This window comes from Schistocerca cancellata, chromosome 12 (assembly GCF_023864275.1).
Source record: "Schistocerca cancellata isolate TAMUIC-IGC-003103 chromosome 12, iqSchCanc2.1, whole genome shotgun sequence".
NCBI lineage: Eukaryota > Metazoa > Arthropoda > Insecta > Orthoptera > Acrididae > Schistocerca > Schistocerca cancellata.
The window spans coordinates 144,063,213-144,080,658 of record NC_064637.1 but is presented as its reverse complement, the minus strand read 5'-3'; the positions used below and the strand labels follow the sequence as shown (position 1 = coordinate 144,080,658).

The window sequence follows — 17,446 nt, the reverse complement described above, 5'->3', positions numbered from 1 at the left end:
ATAAGGCGGCCATCTCGGTCAAAGGAGAACGTCAGCATAACCTTTCCTGCACTCGTGTGGATGGCCTTGGTTTTTTGTGGTGGTGGTGACCCTGGATGCTTTGTCGTTTTGATTCTGGTTCGAAGTGACGACACCGCGACTCATCTCCAGGGCACGGCTCGTGCCAGCGCTGCAGATGAGCAGAGCAGTGAGCCGTTCGACACGTTTCCTGGTGCGTTTGAAGACTGGGACACTCCTGAGGCACACACTTTGCGCATTTGCAGTCGTTCCTTCATGATAGTGTGAACACTTCCGAAGCTCAGTCTGACCATGGCGGCTGTGGCTTTCACTGTCACTCGGCGGTCCCGGGTAATGAGTGCATCCACCAGCTGGACGGTGTCATCGGTAATGGAGTCTGGCGCTCCAGACCGTGCATCATCGTCTAAGGACACCCGGCCTTCCCTGAAGCGCTTGTGCCACGGCTTGACCCTTGAAAGGGACATGAAGTGTCCGCCGTACACCTGGGACATTCGTCGATGAATGTCTGTTCCTCCTCCTCCTTCCGCTGTCAGAAAACGAACAACACCTCTTTGCTCTTCTGTTGACGCCTCCGTGTCACTGCAATGCGACTGGCAGCGTTGCACGATTGATGCATGCTGCTCCTAGCTTTGCATGGTCACGTGACTTGCCCTCTAACGACGAGCTGTGAACTTCCACGCTGTGGTCAGAACCACACCTCGCTACACACGCCACGACATTACTCTCCTGTCACCGGTTTGCGCATTCCAGTCTCCGGCTCGTTTCCTTTTCAACGCCCCTTATAGTGTGTCATAATGTGCCAGACCACAAGAATAATGTACAATTACTAGTCAGATGTGCTCTCGACATCACACTTTGCAGCATGGTATTTGCCATATAGGCATGGAAAACATAAACTGAAACTTTACGCAAATACTTCGTGCAAATACACATGGTTTTTTTTATTATACAGGGTGATTCAAAAAGAATACCACAACTTTAGGAATTTAAAACTCTGCAACGACAAAAGGCAGAGCTAAGCACTATCTGTCGGCGAATTAAGGGAGCTATAAACTTTCATTTAGTTGCACATTTGTTCGCTTGAGGCGCTGTTGAGTAGGCGTCAGCGTCAGTTGATGCTAAGATGGCGACCGCTCAACAGAAAGCTTTTTGTGTTATTGAGTACGGCAGAAGTGAATCGACGACAGTTGTTCAGCGTGCATTTCGAACGAAGTATGGTGTTAAACCTCCTGATAGGTGGTGTATTAAACGTTGGTTTAAACAGTTTACAGAGAATGGGTGTTTGTGCAAAGGGAAAAGTTCTGGACGGCCAGGCAGCCCGTGACGGAGCACTTCATCACTGGCCTCCAAGAAGCCCTCATCTTACCCCCTGCGATTTTTTCTTATGGGGGTATGTTAAGGATATGGTGTTTCGGCCACCTCTCCCAGCCACCATTGATGATTTGAAACGAGAAATAACAGCAGCTATCCAAACTGTTACGCCTGATATGCTACAGAGAGTGTGGAACGAGTTGGAGTATCGGGTTGATATTGCTCGAGTGTCTGGAGGGGGCCGTATTGAACATCTCTGAACTTGTTTTTGAGTGAAAAAAAACCTTTTTAAATACTCTTTGTAATGATGTATAACAGAAGGTTATATTATGTTTCTTTCATTAAATACACATTTTTAAAGTTGTGGTATTCTTTTTGAATCGCCCTGTATTACCTCTCAGATGTGATATAAATTAAATAATGTAACGAGTAATCAAAAATATAAACAATTAAGCTGAAATGGGAGTCGAACCGTAGCCTGATAGACGTCTATCTTACGTAGCTCGAACGCTAACCAATTAACTACAATGAATTCTTGCAACCACCCCCTTCGCACAGCTACATCAGTTACTTGGACATTATGTTGTTTCACTGGCCTACTAAAGGCGTACAAAGTTTGAAGTAGACCTGTGATCCCAACGTCGTGGCCTCTTCTTGCTAGTTGTGGTCGTTTGTTCGCGTTTCCGTTTCACATCACATCAACAACAGTCGACTTGGACAGCTTTAGAAGCGTTGACTGTCCCTGATGGGCTCTTTTACTCAGGTGATACTTTATTACTATTCCACGTTGGACATCACCGACCTCTCCTGACCGCCCCCATCTGTTGTCGCTGCCTCTATGCTGACAACACAGCCTCCCGTCACATCTACTGCCCAGTCCGCGCTACGTGGGTATGTCCAGAAACACTCATGCTCATAAATTAAGGATAATGCTGATACATGGTGAAACAACGCTCTGGTGGGCGGTTTGCGGGTTTAAATCACCTCGGGGTATGACCATGCGGTGCATTTGACCTGCGGTGGTCGCACGGTGGTGCTGGCAGCAGTCCACATACGCAGAGGTGTGTTGGTGAATGTCAGAGTACGGTGCAGCGAGTAAGTGTGCAGACGTTGTAAGTAGGCTGTTTATATTTTCTTATCGGCAACGTTACGTAGCGCTCGGTATGAAAATCACTGGCTGTGCTGTGTGCAGTCTATAGCTAGTTTGCATTGTTGTCTGCCATTGTAGTGTTGGGCAGCGGCAGCTGGATGTGAACAGTGCGTAGCGTTGCGCAGTTGGAGGTGAGCCGCCAGCAGTGGTGGATGTGGGGAGAGAGATGGCGGAGTTTTGAAATTTGTCATGAACTGCTATATATATTATGACCATTAAGGTTAATACATTGTTTGTTCTCTATTAATATCTTTCATTTGCTAACTATCCCTATCAGTAGTTAGTGCCTTCCGTAGTTTGAATCTTTTATTTAGCTGGCAGTAGTGGTGCTCGCTGTATTGCAGTAGTTCGAGTAATGAAGATTTTTGTGAGGTAAGTGATTTCTGAAAGGTGTAGTTTAATGTTACTCAGGGTCATTCTTTTGCAGGGATCTTTGATAGTCAGATTGCGTTGCGCTAAAAATATTGTGTGTCACTTTAGTGAATGTTTACGTTCAGTTTTGCTCAGCTGTTTGAAAAGCAAATAGTGTAAGAGATTTATCAGCACAGTCGCGTATAAATTGTTCTAGGGGGACGTTTCAACGTTTTCAGACGTGCTAATGGTGACTGTGTGTTGAAAATGCCTCAAAGAACACATATTGATGACGTTATGAGGGGTAGAATACTAGGGCGACTGGAGGTTGGTCAAACATAGCAAAGTGTGATCGCAAGATTATGGTAACGATTATACCAGACAGAAAAAGTATCCAGGCGCCGCAGTACGAGATGTCCACAGCGTACAACACCACAAGAAGACCGATATCTAATCATCAGTGCCCGCAGACGGCTACGGAGTACTACAGGTAGCCTTGCTCGGGACCTTACCGCACCCATTGGAACAGCTGTCTCCAGACACAGAGTCTACAGACGACTGAACAGACACGGTTTATTCACCTGTAGACCTTCAAGGTGCATTCCACTGACCCCTGGTCACAGGAGAGCCCGTAAAGCCTGGTGTCAAGTACATGGTCACTGGAACAGCGTTCCCAAGTTATGTTCACAGACGAGTCCAGGTATAGTCTGACGAGTGATTCTTGCCGGGTTTTCATCTGGCGTGAACCAGGAACCAGATACCCTCTTAATGTCTTTGAAAGGGACCTGTATGGAGGTCGTGGTTTGATGGTGTGGGGTGGGATTATGTCTGGTGCACGTACACCCCTGCATGTCTTTGACAGAGGAACTGTAACAGCTCAGGTGCACCGGGACGTCATTTTGCACCAGTATGTCCGCCTTTTCAGGGGTGCAGTGGGTCCCACCTTCCTCCTGATGAAAACGCACAGCCGCACCGAGCTGCCATCGTGGAGGAGTACCTTGAAACGGAAGATATGAGGCGAATGGAGTGGCCTGCCTGTTCTCCAACCGATCGAGCATGTCTGGGATGCTCTCGGTCGACGTATCGCTGCACGTCCTCAAACCCCTAGGACACTTCAGGAGCTCCGACAGGCACTGGAGCAAGAATGGGAGGCTATACCCCAGCAGCTGCTCGACTACCTGATCTTGAGTATGTCAACCCGTTGTGCGACCTGTGTACGTGTGCATGGTGATCATATCCCATATTGATGTCGGGGTACATGCGCAGGAAACAGTGGCGTTTTGTAGCACATGTGTTTCGGGACGGTTTTCTCAACTTATCACCAATACCGTGGACTTACAGATCTGTGTCGTGTGCGTTCCCTGTGTGCCTATGCTATTAGCGCCATTTTTGTGTAGTGCCACGTCGTGTGACACCACATTCTGCAATTATCCTTAATGAGTGTATTTTTGATCAGAGTGTGTATTTCTAAATAATGTGAGAATTCACCCCCGTCTTCGACGAGGAACCTAAGCACAAAAATGTGTGTTCGTCAGCCGTTGTAAAGTGCGCTGCGTGCTCGCTCCACCAGTGGCTTACCTTGAACTCGGCTTCGAGTCGCTCCAGCTGCTTGGCGCTGTACGCTTGGCGGGGCTTCCGGTCCAGCCCCGGCTTCCGAGAACGCCTTCCAGAGGGCTTCGGGGCTGCAAGGTAAGGAGAAACTTAGTTACGGCTCGCGTGAATGGGTCAGCAGGGCACAGCTTATAAGGTTAGCTTCAGCGCTCACAGGAGAGCAGATTTATTTACACTCCTGGAAATTGAAATAAGAACACCGTGAATTCATTGTCCCAGGAAGGGGAAACTTTATTGACACATTCCTGGGGTCAGATACATCACATGATCACACCGACAGAACCACAGGCACATAGGCACAGGCAACAGAGCATGCACAATGTCGGCACAAGTACAGTGTATATCCACCTTTCGCAGCAATGCAGGCTGCTATTCTCCCATGGAGACGATCGTAGAGATGCTGGATGTAGTCCTGTGGAACGGCTTGCCATGCCATTTCCACCTGGCGCCTCAGTTGGACCAGCGTTCGTGCTGGACGTGCAGACCGCGTGAGACGACGCTTCATCCAGTCCCAAACATGCTCAATGGGGGACAGATCCGGAGATCTTGCTGGCCAGGGTAGTTGACTTACACCTTCTAGAGCACGTTGGGTGGCACGGGATACATGCGGACGTGCATTGTCCTGTTGGAACAGCAAGTTCCCTTGCCGGTCTAGGAATGGTAGAACGATGGGTTCGATGACGGTTTGGATGTACCGTGCACTATTCAGTGTCCCCTCGACGATCACCAGTGGTGTACGGCCAGTGTAGGAGATCGCTCCCCACACCATGATGCCGGGTGTTGGCCCTGTGTGCCTCGGTCGTATGCAGTCCTGATTGTGGCGCTCACCTGCACGGCGCCAAACACGCATACGACCATCATTGGCACCAAGGCAGAAGCGACTCTCATCGCTGAAGACGACACGTCTCCATTCGTCCCTCCATTCACGCATGTCGCGACACCACTGGAGGCGGGCTGCACGATGTTGGGGCGTGAGCGGAAGACGGCCTAACGGTGTGCGGGACCGTAGCCCAGCTTCATGGAGACGGTTGCGAATGGTCCTCACCGATACCCCAGGAGCAACAGTGTCCCTAATTTGCTGGGAAGTGGCGGTGCGGTCCCCTACGGCACTGCGTAGGATCCTACGGTCTTGGCGTGCATCCGTGCGTCGCTGCAGTCCGGTCCCAGGTCGACGGGCACGTGCACCTTCCGCCGACCACTGGCTTCAACATCGATGTACTGTGGAGACCTCACGCCCCACGTGTAGAGCAATTCGGCGGTACGTCCACCCGGCCTCCCGCATGCCCACTATACGCCCTCGCTCAAAGTCCGTCAACCGCACGTACGGTTCACGTCCGCGCTGTCGCGGCATGCTACCAGTGTTAAAGACTGCGATGGAGCTCCGTATGCCACGGCAAACTGGCTGACACTGACGGCGGCGGTGCACAAATGCTGCGCAGCTAGGGGCATTCGACGGCCAACACCGCGGTTCCTGGTGTGTCCGCTGTGGCGTGCGTGTGATCATTGCTTGTACAGCCCTCTCGCAGTGTCCGGAGCAAGTATGGTGGGTCTGACACACCGGTGTCAATGTGTTCTTTTTTCCATTTCCAGGAGCGTATTTACCATTGTATGGAACAAGAATTTCCGGAAGGCTTTTGACACTGTACCACACAAGCGACTTGTAGTGAAATTGCATGCTTATGGAATATAGTCTAAAATACGTGATTCGTGATTTCCATTCAGAGTGATCACAGTTAGTAGTAATTGACGGAAAGTCGTCGAGTAAAACAGAAGTGATTTCTGGCATTCCCCAAGGTAGTGCTACAGGACCTCTGTTGTCTGTTATCTACGTATCAAGGAGACAACCTTAGCAGCCCTGTTAGGTTGTTTGCAGATGACACTGTCGTTTAACGACTAATAAAGTCATCAAAAGATCAAAACAAACTTCAAAACGATTTATAAAAGATATCTGAATGGTGCGAAAAGTGGCAGTTGACCCTAAATAAAAGGAATCCCTTAAACTTCGGTTACACGATAAATCAGTCAAATCTAAAGGCCGTAAATTCAACAAAATACCTAGGAATTACAATTACAAACGACTTAAATTGCAAGGAACACATAGAAAATGTTGTGGTGGAGGCTATCCAAAGACTGCTTTTGATTGGCAGGACACTTAGATCTACTAAGGAGACTGCCTACACTACGCTTGTCCGTCCTCTTTCAGAATACTCCTACGCGGTGTGGGATCCTTACCATATAGGACTGACGGAGTACATCGAAAAAGTTAAAAGAAGGGCAGCACGTTTTGTATTATCGCGAAATAGGGGAGAGAGTGTCACAGAACTGATACAGGATTTGGGCTGGACATCATTAAAACAAAGGCGTTTTTCGTTGCGGTGGAATCTTCTAACGACGTCATCTGGCACCATCCAAGCGTTGTCTGCTGTCTTTTGCATTGAAGGTCTTCCACAGACTATTGTTTCCGACAATGGCCCACAATTCATGTCCGCAGAATTTCAGGCATTCTGCAAGGCCAATGGTATTCAACATCTGACATCCGCGCCGTTTTCACTTCAGTCAAACGGTGCCGCTGAACGTTTGGTCCGGACTTTCAAGTCACAGATGTTGAAGTTGAAAGAGTCGCATTCTCGGGAGGACGCGTTGTTGCTCTTTTTGTCTTCGTATCGCTCTCAGCCCCGAGATGGTCGCTCGCCGGCTGAGTTGCTCCACGGTCGTCCTCATCGAACCTTGATGTCTTTGCTGCATCCCCCGCATCAGGTTCCTGTGCAGCGGCAGACTCCTGCTTTCGCTCCAGGCGACGTTGTATTCTATCGCAATTATCGCGGTTCACGGCGTTGGCTCGCAGGGCGCATTCTTCGCTGCCTCGGCCGCGCGATGTATTTGGTTTTGGGGGCCTCTGGTGAGGTGCGTCGGCATCTCAAATCAGCTGCGCCTCTGTCGTCGCACGGGTTCTGCCGCTCCCCGTCTGCTTTCAGCGACGGTGCCGTCCGGTCAGCACCCTGGGGACCCATCTACTGGCTCGCCTCATCCCCAGGTGTTACCGACGATGCCTTCCATTTTGCCCCATGGCGAACCGCCGCCGCCGCCGCCGCCGCCGCCGCCGCCGCCGCCGCCTGTTCTCTCGCCGGCGCCGCCCGCAGTGGACGCTTCGCTGCAGCCGCCAAGCGCCTCCCTGGGTCACGCGCCGCCGATCGCTTCCCGTGGCCAGATGTCCTCCGCCATGGAACTCTTGCCCGCTCCGGACCACATGGCGTCATCACGCGTCGGATACCCCGACGCAATGGAGGTCGACCCTTCGGCCCCTCCTGTCTCATTACGGGCGCATACACCGCATGTTGACGTGCACCCTGGACTAGGTTTTCAGGCGTTTCCTAGCTCCCCTCGGACTGAATGGCCGGGTGCGGGTGCCACGGCCTCGCCTGTTGTTAGGCTCCCCACCTCATCGCATACGTCACCATGGGGCCCTCCCCACGGCGGGCGGAAGCCTTATAACACGACCGTTCGTCGATTTGCGGGGGAGGAATGTGGTGTCACCGCCAGACACCACACTTGCTAGGTGGTAGCTTTAAATCGGCCGCGGTCCATTAGTACAAGTCGGACCCGCGTGTCGCCACTGTCAGTAACTGCAGACCGAGCGCCACCACACGGCAGGTCTAGAGAGACGGACTAGCACTCGCCCAGTTGTACGACGACTTTGCTAGCGACTACACTGACGAAGCCTTTCTCTCATTTGCCGAGAGACAGTTAGAATAGCCTTCAGCAAGGCGCCATTAACCATATCTGGAGAGAGTCTCACTTGTATTAACAATAGCGATGTACCACAAGGATCAATTAAAGTTAAGTATTAACGCAGCTACGTACTTTTCTTTATAGCATTCATCACGTATCCTGTTTCAGACCTCACGCCAGCCGGTGTGTGTGTACGCGTGCATTTCGGTTACCCGTCACTGTGGACTGTCTGTCTTGTCAGTCCACAACACAATATACAGAAGAACGGAAAAGAGGACTGAGGATTTGTTAGATGACTTTGGCTTTAGTAAAGGTAGACGCCAGAGCGACAATTTTGACGTTGCGGTTGATAATGCAAGCAAGGCTAAAGAAAAATCGAGACACTGTCACAAGATATGTCGACTTGGAAAAAGCGCTCGACAATGTCAAATGGTGCAAGATGTTCGAAATCCTGAGAAAATTAGTGGTAAGCCGTAGGGGTACGATACGTACAACAGCAAAGTACCAAGTACCAAGTGCCCGGATTAAAAAGGGTGTAAGACGAGGATGTAGTCTCTCGCCCCTGCTCTTCAGTCTGCTCGTACATCGAGGAAGCGATGACAGAAATAAAGCAAACGTTCAACAGTGGAATTAAAATTCGAAGGGAAAGGATATTAATAATAAAATTCGCTGATGATATTGCCATCCTCAGTAAAACTGAAGAAAAATTACAGTGACAAACTGCCTATTGGCTTCTGTCTCGGGTTCTTCGGCCGACGTTCATCTAATGATTTTTCTGACGTTTCGCCAGCACGAGTGGCTGGCATTGTCAAAGCTTCACCCTCCATTGCCGGTGGTGAACTGGAGGCGAGCTCGCGGCCGCAGACTATATGTACCTATAGTCTGCGGCCGCGAGCTCGCCTCCAGTTCACCACCGGCAATGGAGGGTGAAGCTTTGACAATGCCAGCCACTCGTGCTGGCGAAACGTCAGAAAAATCATTAGATGAACGTCGGCCGAAGAACCCGAGACAGAAGCCAATAGGCAGTTTGTCAACAAGTGGCCACGAAAGCCTCAACAATTTTGTAAAAATTACAGTATCTACTGAATGGAATGAACAGTCTAATGAATAAGAAATATCGATTAAGAATAAATAGAAGAAAGATGAGAATAATGAGAAGTAGCACAAATCAGAAAAAGCGAGAAAGTAAAATCGGAATTGGTGATCACAAAGCACATAAAGTTAACGAGTTCTGCTAACTTGGTAGCTAATAACCCACGACACATGGAGCGGTAGGACATAAAAGGCATACTAGGCAAAAAGAAGATTCCTGGTCAAGGGAAGCCTACTGGTATCCTACATACACTATGTGATCAAAAGTATCCGGACACCTGACTACAAATGACTTGCAAGTTCGTGCCGCCCTCCATCGGTAATGCTGGAATTCAATATGGTATTGGTCCACCCTTCCACTCTCGCAGGCATACGTTCAATCAGGTGCTGGAAGGTTTCTTGGGGAATAGAAGCCCATTCTCTATGGGGTGCTGCTCTGAGGAGAGATATCGATGTCGGTCGCTGAGGCATGGCACGAAGTCGGCGTTCCAAAACATCACAAAGGTGTTGGATAGGATTCAGGTCAGGGCTCTGTTGTAAGTAGGCTGTTTATGTTTTCTTATTGGCAACGTTACGTACCGCTCTGTATGAAAATCACTGGCTGTGCTGTGTGCAGTCTGTGGCTAGTTTGCATTGTTGTCTGCCATTGTAGTGTTGGGCAGCTGGACGTGAACAGCGCGTAGCGTTGCGCAGTCGGAGGTGAGCCGCCAGCAGTGGTGGATGTGGGGAGAGAGATGGCGGAGTTTTGAAATTTGTAACACTGGATGTCATGAACTAATATATATATTATGACTATTAAGGTAAATACATTGTTTGTTCTCTATTAAATTCTTTCATTTGCTAACTATGCCTATCAGTAGTTAGTGCCTTCCGTAGTTTGAATCTTTTATTTAGCTGGCAGTAGTGGCACTCGCTGTATTGCAGTAGTTCGAGTAACGAAGATTTTTGTGAGGTAAGTGATTTGTGAAAGGTATAGGTTAATGTTAGTCAGGGCCATTGTTTTGTAGGGATTATTGAAAGTCAGATTGCGTTGCGCTAAAAATATTGTGTCAGGTTAAGAACAGTCGTATATAATTTTTCAAAGGGGACGTTTCACTGTGAGGCCAGTCCGTTACAGGGATGTTACTGTCGTGTAACCCCTCCCCCATAGGCTGTGCATTATAAACAGGTACTCGATTGTGTTGAAAGATGAAATCGCCATCCCCGAAATGCCCTTCAACAGTGGGAAGCAAGAAGGTGCTTAAAACATCAATGTAGGTCTGTGCTGTGATAGTGCCCTGCAAAACAGCAAGTGGTGCAAGCCCCCTCCATGGAAAACACGACGACACCATAACACCGCCCCTCTGAATTTTACTGTTGGCGCTACACACGCTGGCAAATAACGTTCACCGGGCATTCGCCACACCCACATGCAGCAATCGGATGGCCACATTGTGTACCGTGATTCGTCGCTCCACATAATGCTTTTCCACTGTTGAGTCGTCCAATGTTTACGCTCCTTACACCAAGCGAGGCGTCGTTTGGCATTTACCGGCGTGATGTGTGGCTTATGAGCAGCCACTCGACCATGAAATCCACCTCCTGCCTAACTGTGATCTTGATGCAGTTCGTAATTCCTGTGTGATGGTCTGGATAGATGTCTGCCCACTACTTATTAGGACCCTCTTCAACTGTCTGCGGTCTCTGTCAGTCAACAGACGAGGCCGGCTTGTACGCTTTTGTGCTGTACGTGTCCCTTCACGTTTCCACTTCATTATCACATCGGAAGCCGTGGATCTAGGGATGTTTAGGAGTGTGGATATCTCGCGTACAGACGTACGACACAAGTGACACCCAATCACCTGACCACATTCGAACTCCGTGAATTCTGCGTAGCGCCCGATTCTGCTCTCTCACGATGTCTAATGACAACTGTCGTCTTTGATGTGGAGTACCTGGCAGTAGGTGGCAGCACAATGCACCTAATATGAAAAACGTATGTTTTGGGGGGTGTCCGGATACTTTTGATCACATAGTGTAACTCTCCACGCTAATCTTTCCTACACCAGCCTCTCACCTACCGCTGCCTACATCCACTTGGAGCTCCTTACTGTACTGAAGCCCTGCTCTTCCTCTGCAGTTTTTACCACCTCACCACATTTCCCTGCGTTATCAAACTGACAGTTCCTTGACGTCTTAGGGTGGCCGCTGCCAGAGTACACCCTCTCTTAGCGGTCCGCCAGGCAAATCAAGCAGTGGATTGTGGCATAGACTTCCTTCGAGATGAAACTTCCTGGCAGATTAAAACTGTGTGCCCGACCGAGACTCGAACTCGGGACCTTTGCCTTTCGCGGGCAAGTGCTCTACCAACTGAGCTACCGAAGCACGACTCACGCCCGGTCTCACAGCTTCACTTCTGCCAGTATCTCGTCTCCTACCTTCCAAACTTTACAGAAGCTCTTCTGCGGACCTGCAGAACTAGCACTCCTGAAAGAAAGGATATTGCGGAGACATGGCTTAGCCACAGCCTGGGGGATGTTTGTTGCCTGACCCGAACTCTACGAACCATGGATGAGGGGCAACAGGCGAATTCCATATTCCTAGACTTCTGTAAGGCATTTGACTCAGTGCCACACTTCAGGCTGTTAACAAAGGTACACGCGTACATAATAAGTTCCCAGATATGTGAGTGGCTCGAAGATTTCTTAAGTAACAGAATCCGGATGTTGTCCTCTATGGCAGGTGTTCATCAGAGACAAGTGCATCGTCAGGAGTGACTCACGGAAGTGTGATAGAACCACTGTTGTTTTCTATATACCTAAGTGATTTGGTGGACGGGGTGAGCAGCAATCTGCTGCTATTTGCTGATGATGCTGTAGTGTTCGGGAAGCTGTCGAAGTTGAGTGGCCGGCCCGTGTGACCGAGCGGTTCTAGGCGCTACAGTCTGGAACCGCGCGACCGCTACGGTCGCATGTTCGAATCCTGTCTCGGGCATGGATGTGTGTGATGTCCTTAGGTTGGTTAGGTTTAAGTAGTTCTAAGTTCTAGGAGACTGATGACATCCGATGTTAGGTCCCATAGTGCTCAGAACCATTTGAACCATTTTTTGAAGTTGAATGATTGTAGGAGCATACAAGAAGATTGACAAGTCAAACAAAGTTTCTAGCTGGAGTCATGTATGGCAGCTGGCCATGTTGTTGTTGTGGTCTTCAGTCCTGAGACTGGTTTGATGCAGCTCTCCATGCTACTCTATCCTGTGCAAGCTTCTTCATCTCCCAGTACCTACTGCAACCTACATCCTTCAGAATCTGCTTAGTGTATTCATCTCTTGGTCTCCCCCTACGATTTTTACCCTCCACGCTGCCCTCCAATACTAAATTGGTGATCCCTTGATGCCTCAGAACATGTCCTACCAACCGATCCCTTCTTCTGGTCAAGTTGTGCCACAAACTTCTCTTCTCCCCAATCCTATTCAATACTTCCTCATTAGTTATGTGATCTACCCATCTAATCTTCAGCATTCTTCTGTAGCACCACATTTCGAAAGCTTCTATTCTCTTCTTGTCCAAACTATTTACCGTCCATGATTCACTTCCATACATGGCTACACTCCATACAAATACTTTCAGAAATGACGTCCTGACACTTAAATCTATACTCGATGTTAACAAATTTCTCTTCTTCAGAAACGCTTTCCTTGGCATTGCCAGTCTACGTTTTATATCCTCTCTACTTCGACCATCATCAGTTATTTTGCTCCCCAAATAGCTGGCCATAAATGTGGAAAAATCTGAGTTAATGCAGATGAGTAGGAGAAAAAAATGGTTCAAATGGCTCTGAGCACTATGGGACTTAACATCTGAGGTCATCAGTACCCTAGAACTTAGAACTACTTAAACCTAACTAACTTAAGGACATCACACACACCCATGCCCGAGGCAAGATTCGAACCTGCGACCGTAGCGGTCACGCGGTTCCAGACTGTAGCGCCTAGAACCGCACGGCACTCCGGCCGGTCAGTAGTAGGAACAGAACCGCAATGTTCGAAGACAGCATCAGTAGTGTCCCACTTGACGCAGTTACATCAATTAAATATCTAGGCGTCCGCCCCGATAGCTGAGTGGTGAGAGCGGCAGAATGCCATACAAGATGGCCCGAGTTCGATTCCTAGCTGGATCGGAGATTTTCTCCGCCCAGGGACTGGGTGTTGTGTTGTCCTAATCATCATCATTTCATCCTCATCGATCCGCAAGTCGCCGAAGTGGGGTCAACTCAAAAGACTTGCACCAGGCGAAAGGTCTACCCGACGGGAGGCCGTAGCCACACAACAGTTCATTTCAATATCTAGGCGTAACGTTGCAAAACAATATGAAATGGAATGAGCGTGTAAGGACTGTTGTAGAGACTTCAATTTATTCGCAGAATTTTAGGAGAGTGAGGTTCATCTGTAAAGGAGACCGCATACAGGACGCATGTGTGAACCATTGTTGATTTTTTTCGTGTGATATAATCACAAATGAAAAAAAAAATTCGGATTTTTTTCCTTTGGTTGTAGTGTAAATCCTAGCTTCTTTGCAAATTTCTCGCTTCTAGGCCGATGGAATGTACCCTGTAGGGTCTGATGAATGAGTTAGCGAGTATCAAAATACGTGACACAAATGGCCATATATTTTGATTGCATTGACTTAGTAGCTTGATTCACAAGCTGCGACATCATCGCGAAAAAACACAGTGACCCGTATATGTAATAAGTTTCCTTTAATTTACGTCTATGGTCACAAAAAAGATTGTGACCATAGACGTAAATTAAACAAAACTTATTTGTTCAAAATGTTCAAATGTGTGTGAAATGTTATGGGACTTAACCGCTAAGGTCATCAGTCCCTAAGCTTACACACTACTTAACCTAAATTATCCTAAGGACAAACACACACACCCATGCCGGAGGGAGAACTCGAACCTCCGCCGGGACCAGCCGAAACTTATTAGTAGCTTGACTTTTTTTTTAATCGCGAAGGGACCGTAGACCTTAATGTGACAGAAATTTCAACTTGATACGTCTACTCGTTCCCGAGAAAAAAGGTTCTGAAAAGTCGGACGGACAGAAATACAGACAGAAGAACAACAAAGTGATCCTTTGAGGGTCCCGTTTTTACCAACTGAAGTGCGGCGCCCGTTTGTCAGTTATTTCGAATTGCAGGCATCCGCTCATCGAAAAGCAATCACTGGTGACCACTTGTCCAGGTAGTGTTCCAGAATTAGCCATTGTGCTTTAAAAACTGTGAGCATAGCTTGTCCTACACGGGCATGACTGGGTTGTGTTTCCGTTTCATGCTCTGGCGTTTGCTTTCTGATTCAAACTGAGGAACGCATTCTTTATGTCCAGTGATGATTGATTTTAAACACATTTTATTACATTGTTTGTTTATGGTTCATTTAAATTTCTATAATTTTTTGTTTTAAAATTTTCGCATATTGGTACTATATTTTCTGCATGTGTAAAATGTGCTGTACTGAAGGTTGAAGTTCTTTGCATTGTATATGAGTAATGCATGTAAAATACTAAGTAAATTGTTTACTACGTTAAATAATTTTCTGATGGCATTTTGTATTTTAAAATATTTGTGTGTATGAACTGTCCATGTTGATGTCAGTTTGACAATTGTAAAAAACGATCAGGCGTAGGAACAATGTAAGAAATAGGTGTTACGTAAAAACCAGTGTGCTTTTGTTTGAAACGGTAGTGGCTCTGGGGAGTGGAAAAGGTGGCAAGGGCGAATTGGAGCGCTGCCTAGAGCAAGGGCGGGAAGTAAGTTACACAGTCTGTAGTAGAGATGGGCAAACTGAAACACGTAAATGTTTCGAAACAAATGAAACAGTACAATGTAATGTTTCGATACGGTGTTTCGAAACAGTGAAACAGTTTGTTTTGTAATCTAATAAACCTACACGTTTTATCATCTTGAATGTCTACTGTATAAGTATGTCCATATAAACACAAATGAGGTGCGAGAGCGCTAATCATATCGCAGAAAGTATGAAACTATCACTTAGGCGTTTTGGCAGTTTCGTATTTCCTGCAGCAAATGCGCTGCTTTTGTGTCATGTGACTATCATACTTTTCAATTGGCTGAGGAAAGCCTTAGCTGAAGACAGAAGAACCACCACGAACGGAACTGGAGGTGGGAGCAAACTGCAGAAACAACAGATATGCTACTGGGATTCCCACACTCCGTTAGTGTGGGTAATATACCCATCCTGCTAATTTCCATGCACACAAAGGGAATCATTGTGGATAATAGGCACAGTGACTGTAGACTCACAAATAACGCCAAATAATTCGAATAAATAACAAAATATAACAGAAAAAAATTGTGTTTCAAGGTGTTTCGAACCGTTACTATGAATTTACGATGCTTCCCGTTCACCATTACACTATCAGTGATATGTCAAACAGATTGCTTGCAATTATACCTACATCAAATTTATATACATGTCTAATAACTGTCACTCTACGCCTTTTTTTATTTAAAATGTTGTAGTCTTATTTGCGTTTCTTAATATGATTACTGTACATGAACAGAGAAGCGTATGTTATAAAAAAAGTGTAATTTAACTGAATGATTTTCACATATTTATTATTTTGAATGCGAATAGTATGCGTTGTTTTATTGTTTGGTTAGTGTTTATAAAGCAGATGTTACGCCATTTCGGAATAGGGCAGTCAGCTAGAAACGAAGCTTTATTTTCGGATATCTTAAGCTTCATGCTATTGCTTGTCAAAAAGATTTCGACACTCTTGAAAGTGTTTCACGAAGTGTTATGTTGTGTTTCAGTATCTGTGCGGAGCCCGAATCTCGTCCGACACAGAGTGGAATGAAACATCACTGTTTCGATACAATTAGTCCGTTCCAAGCACAGGTGGACTGAAACAGCCTTATTTTGAAACAACGATACAGTTTCTGTGTCTGGCTCGAGATCCGAGACAAGGGCGGAATGAAACACCACTGTTTCGAAACAGTGAACCACAGCCGCTCCGAAACACTGAAACAGTTCCAGGTATCGATACACTGTATCGAAACATAGAAACAGTGGCCAAGTCTAGTCTGTAGGCAGCAGTGACTGAGGGAACACCCTTGTGGAACAGGAGAAGCTTTGCCTTCAAATTTCCACAAGAATGCCTCGGATGAAGACTGTAAACGGCTTACGGCATACGTGCGAGTTGTTGGGCTACTGTATGTAAAACTGAACGACGCCAAGAAGAGAAATTGAGCACATACAGCAAGATACTTGCACGCCGTACTGTGGGTAGTGTAGTCGCCGTAACTGCTCACCACACTCAAGCCTACAGCCACCAGATAAGATTTTTCTTTGGTATTTTACTTTTGTACAGCGTGAACCATTAATTTAAACTGTGTTTTATTAGTGACTAATCATTCTTGAACTTTAAATAAACTGGTTCACCCTGTTATTTCATCGTAATCATACAAAAAAATGGTTCAAATGGCTCTGAGCACTATGGGACTTAACTACTGAGGTCATCAGTCTCCTAGAACTTAGAACTACTTAAACCTAACTAACCTAAGGACATCACACACATCCATGCCCGAGGCAGGATTCGAACCTGCGACCGTAGCGGTCACGCGGTTCCAAACTGACGTGCTTAGAACCACACGGCCACACCGGCCGGCCGTAATCATACACCTATATAGGGTTCCTTCCTGGTGTTTGATTAATTCGAGTGTCCTGTTTTACAGGCTTATGAAGTGCCAAGTTAATATAAACAGGCACCATTTAAATTGTTTCTGTTTAAATAATAAGATGAATGTATGAGGGTAATGAAATTACGTCTCAGTAGTGGAAGAGTGTAAATTTAATGTAAATTTGCATCATAAAGTTAAAGAGATCATAAATATTTTCATTTTGAGCAATAGTTAAAGAAAAGTTCTCTTAGTTGTTTCACTGAAAGGCATAATGAAAATTTTAGTCAGAATAAGATCACACCCATGCTTTAGTACATTACAGAGAAACAAATTCAAACTATTCTTGTTTTAAACGTTTTCCTGACTATTGCAAAGTGTTATAGTAACAGTTTGCTTACGTAAAATTCAGTCAGAGTGGAGCAAAGTTACTAGAATCTGTTAAATGACTACACAGAGTTAGTTCAAAGAGCAATAGCTTTAAAATTAAATCCCAGTAAGAAAG

The 17,446-nt window shown here is 46.8% G+C and overlaps 1 protein-coding gene across 1 annotated transcript in view; it reads right to left on the bottom strand.

Moving 5' to 3' along the window:
• The window catches only part of LOC126109526 (barH-like 1 homeobox protein), a 191,094-nt gene that overhangs the window by 21,974 nt on the left and 151,674 nt on the right, over positions 1-17,446 (bottom strand). Inside the window, exon 5 of the mRNA XM_049914546.1 lies at positions 4,409-4,512. Coding sequence (XP_049770503.1) covers positions 4,409-4,512 — 104 coding nt within the window. The remainder of the gene's footprint in view (positions 1-4,408; positions 4,513-17,446) is intronic.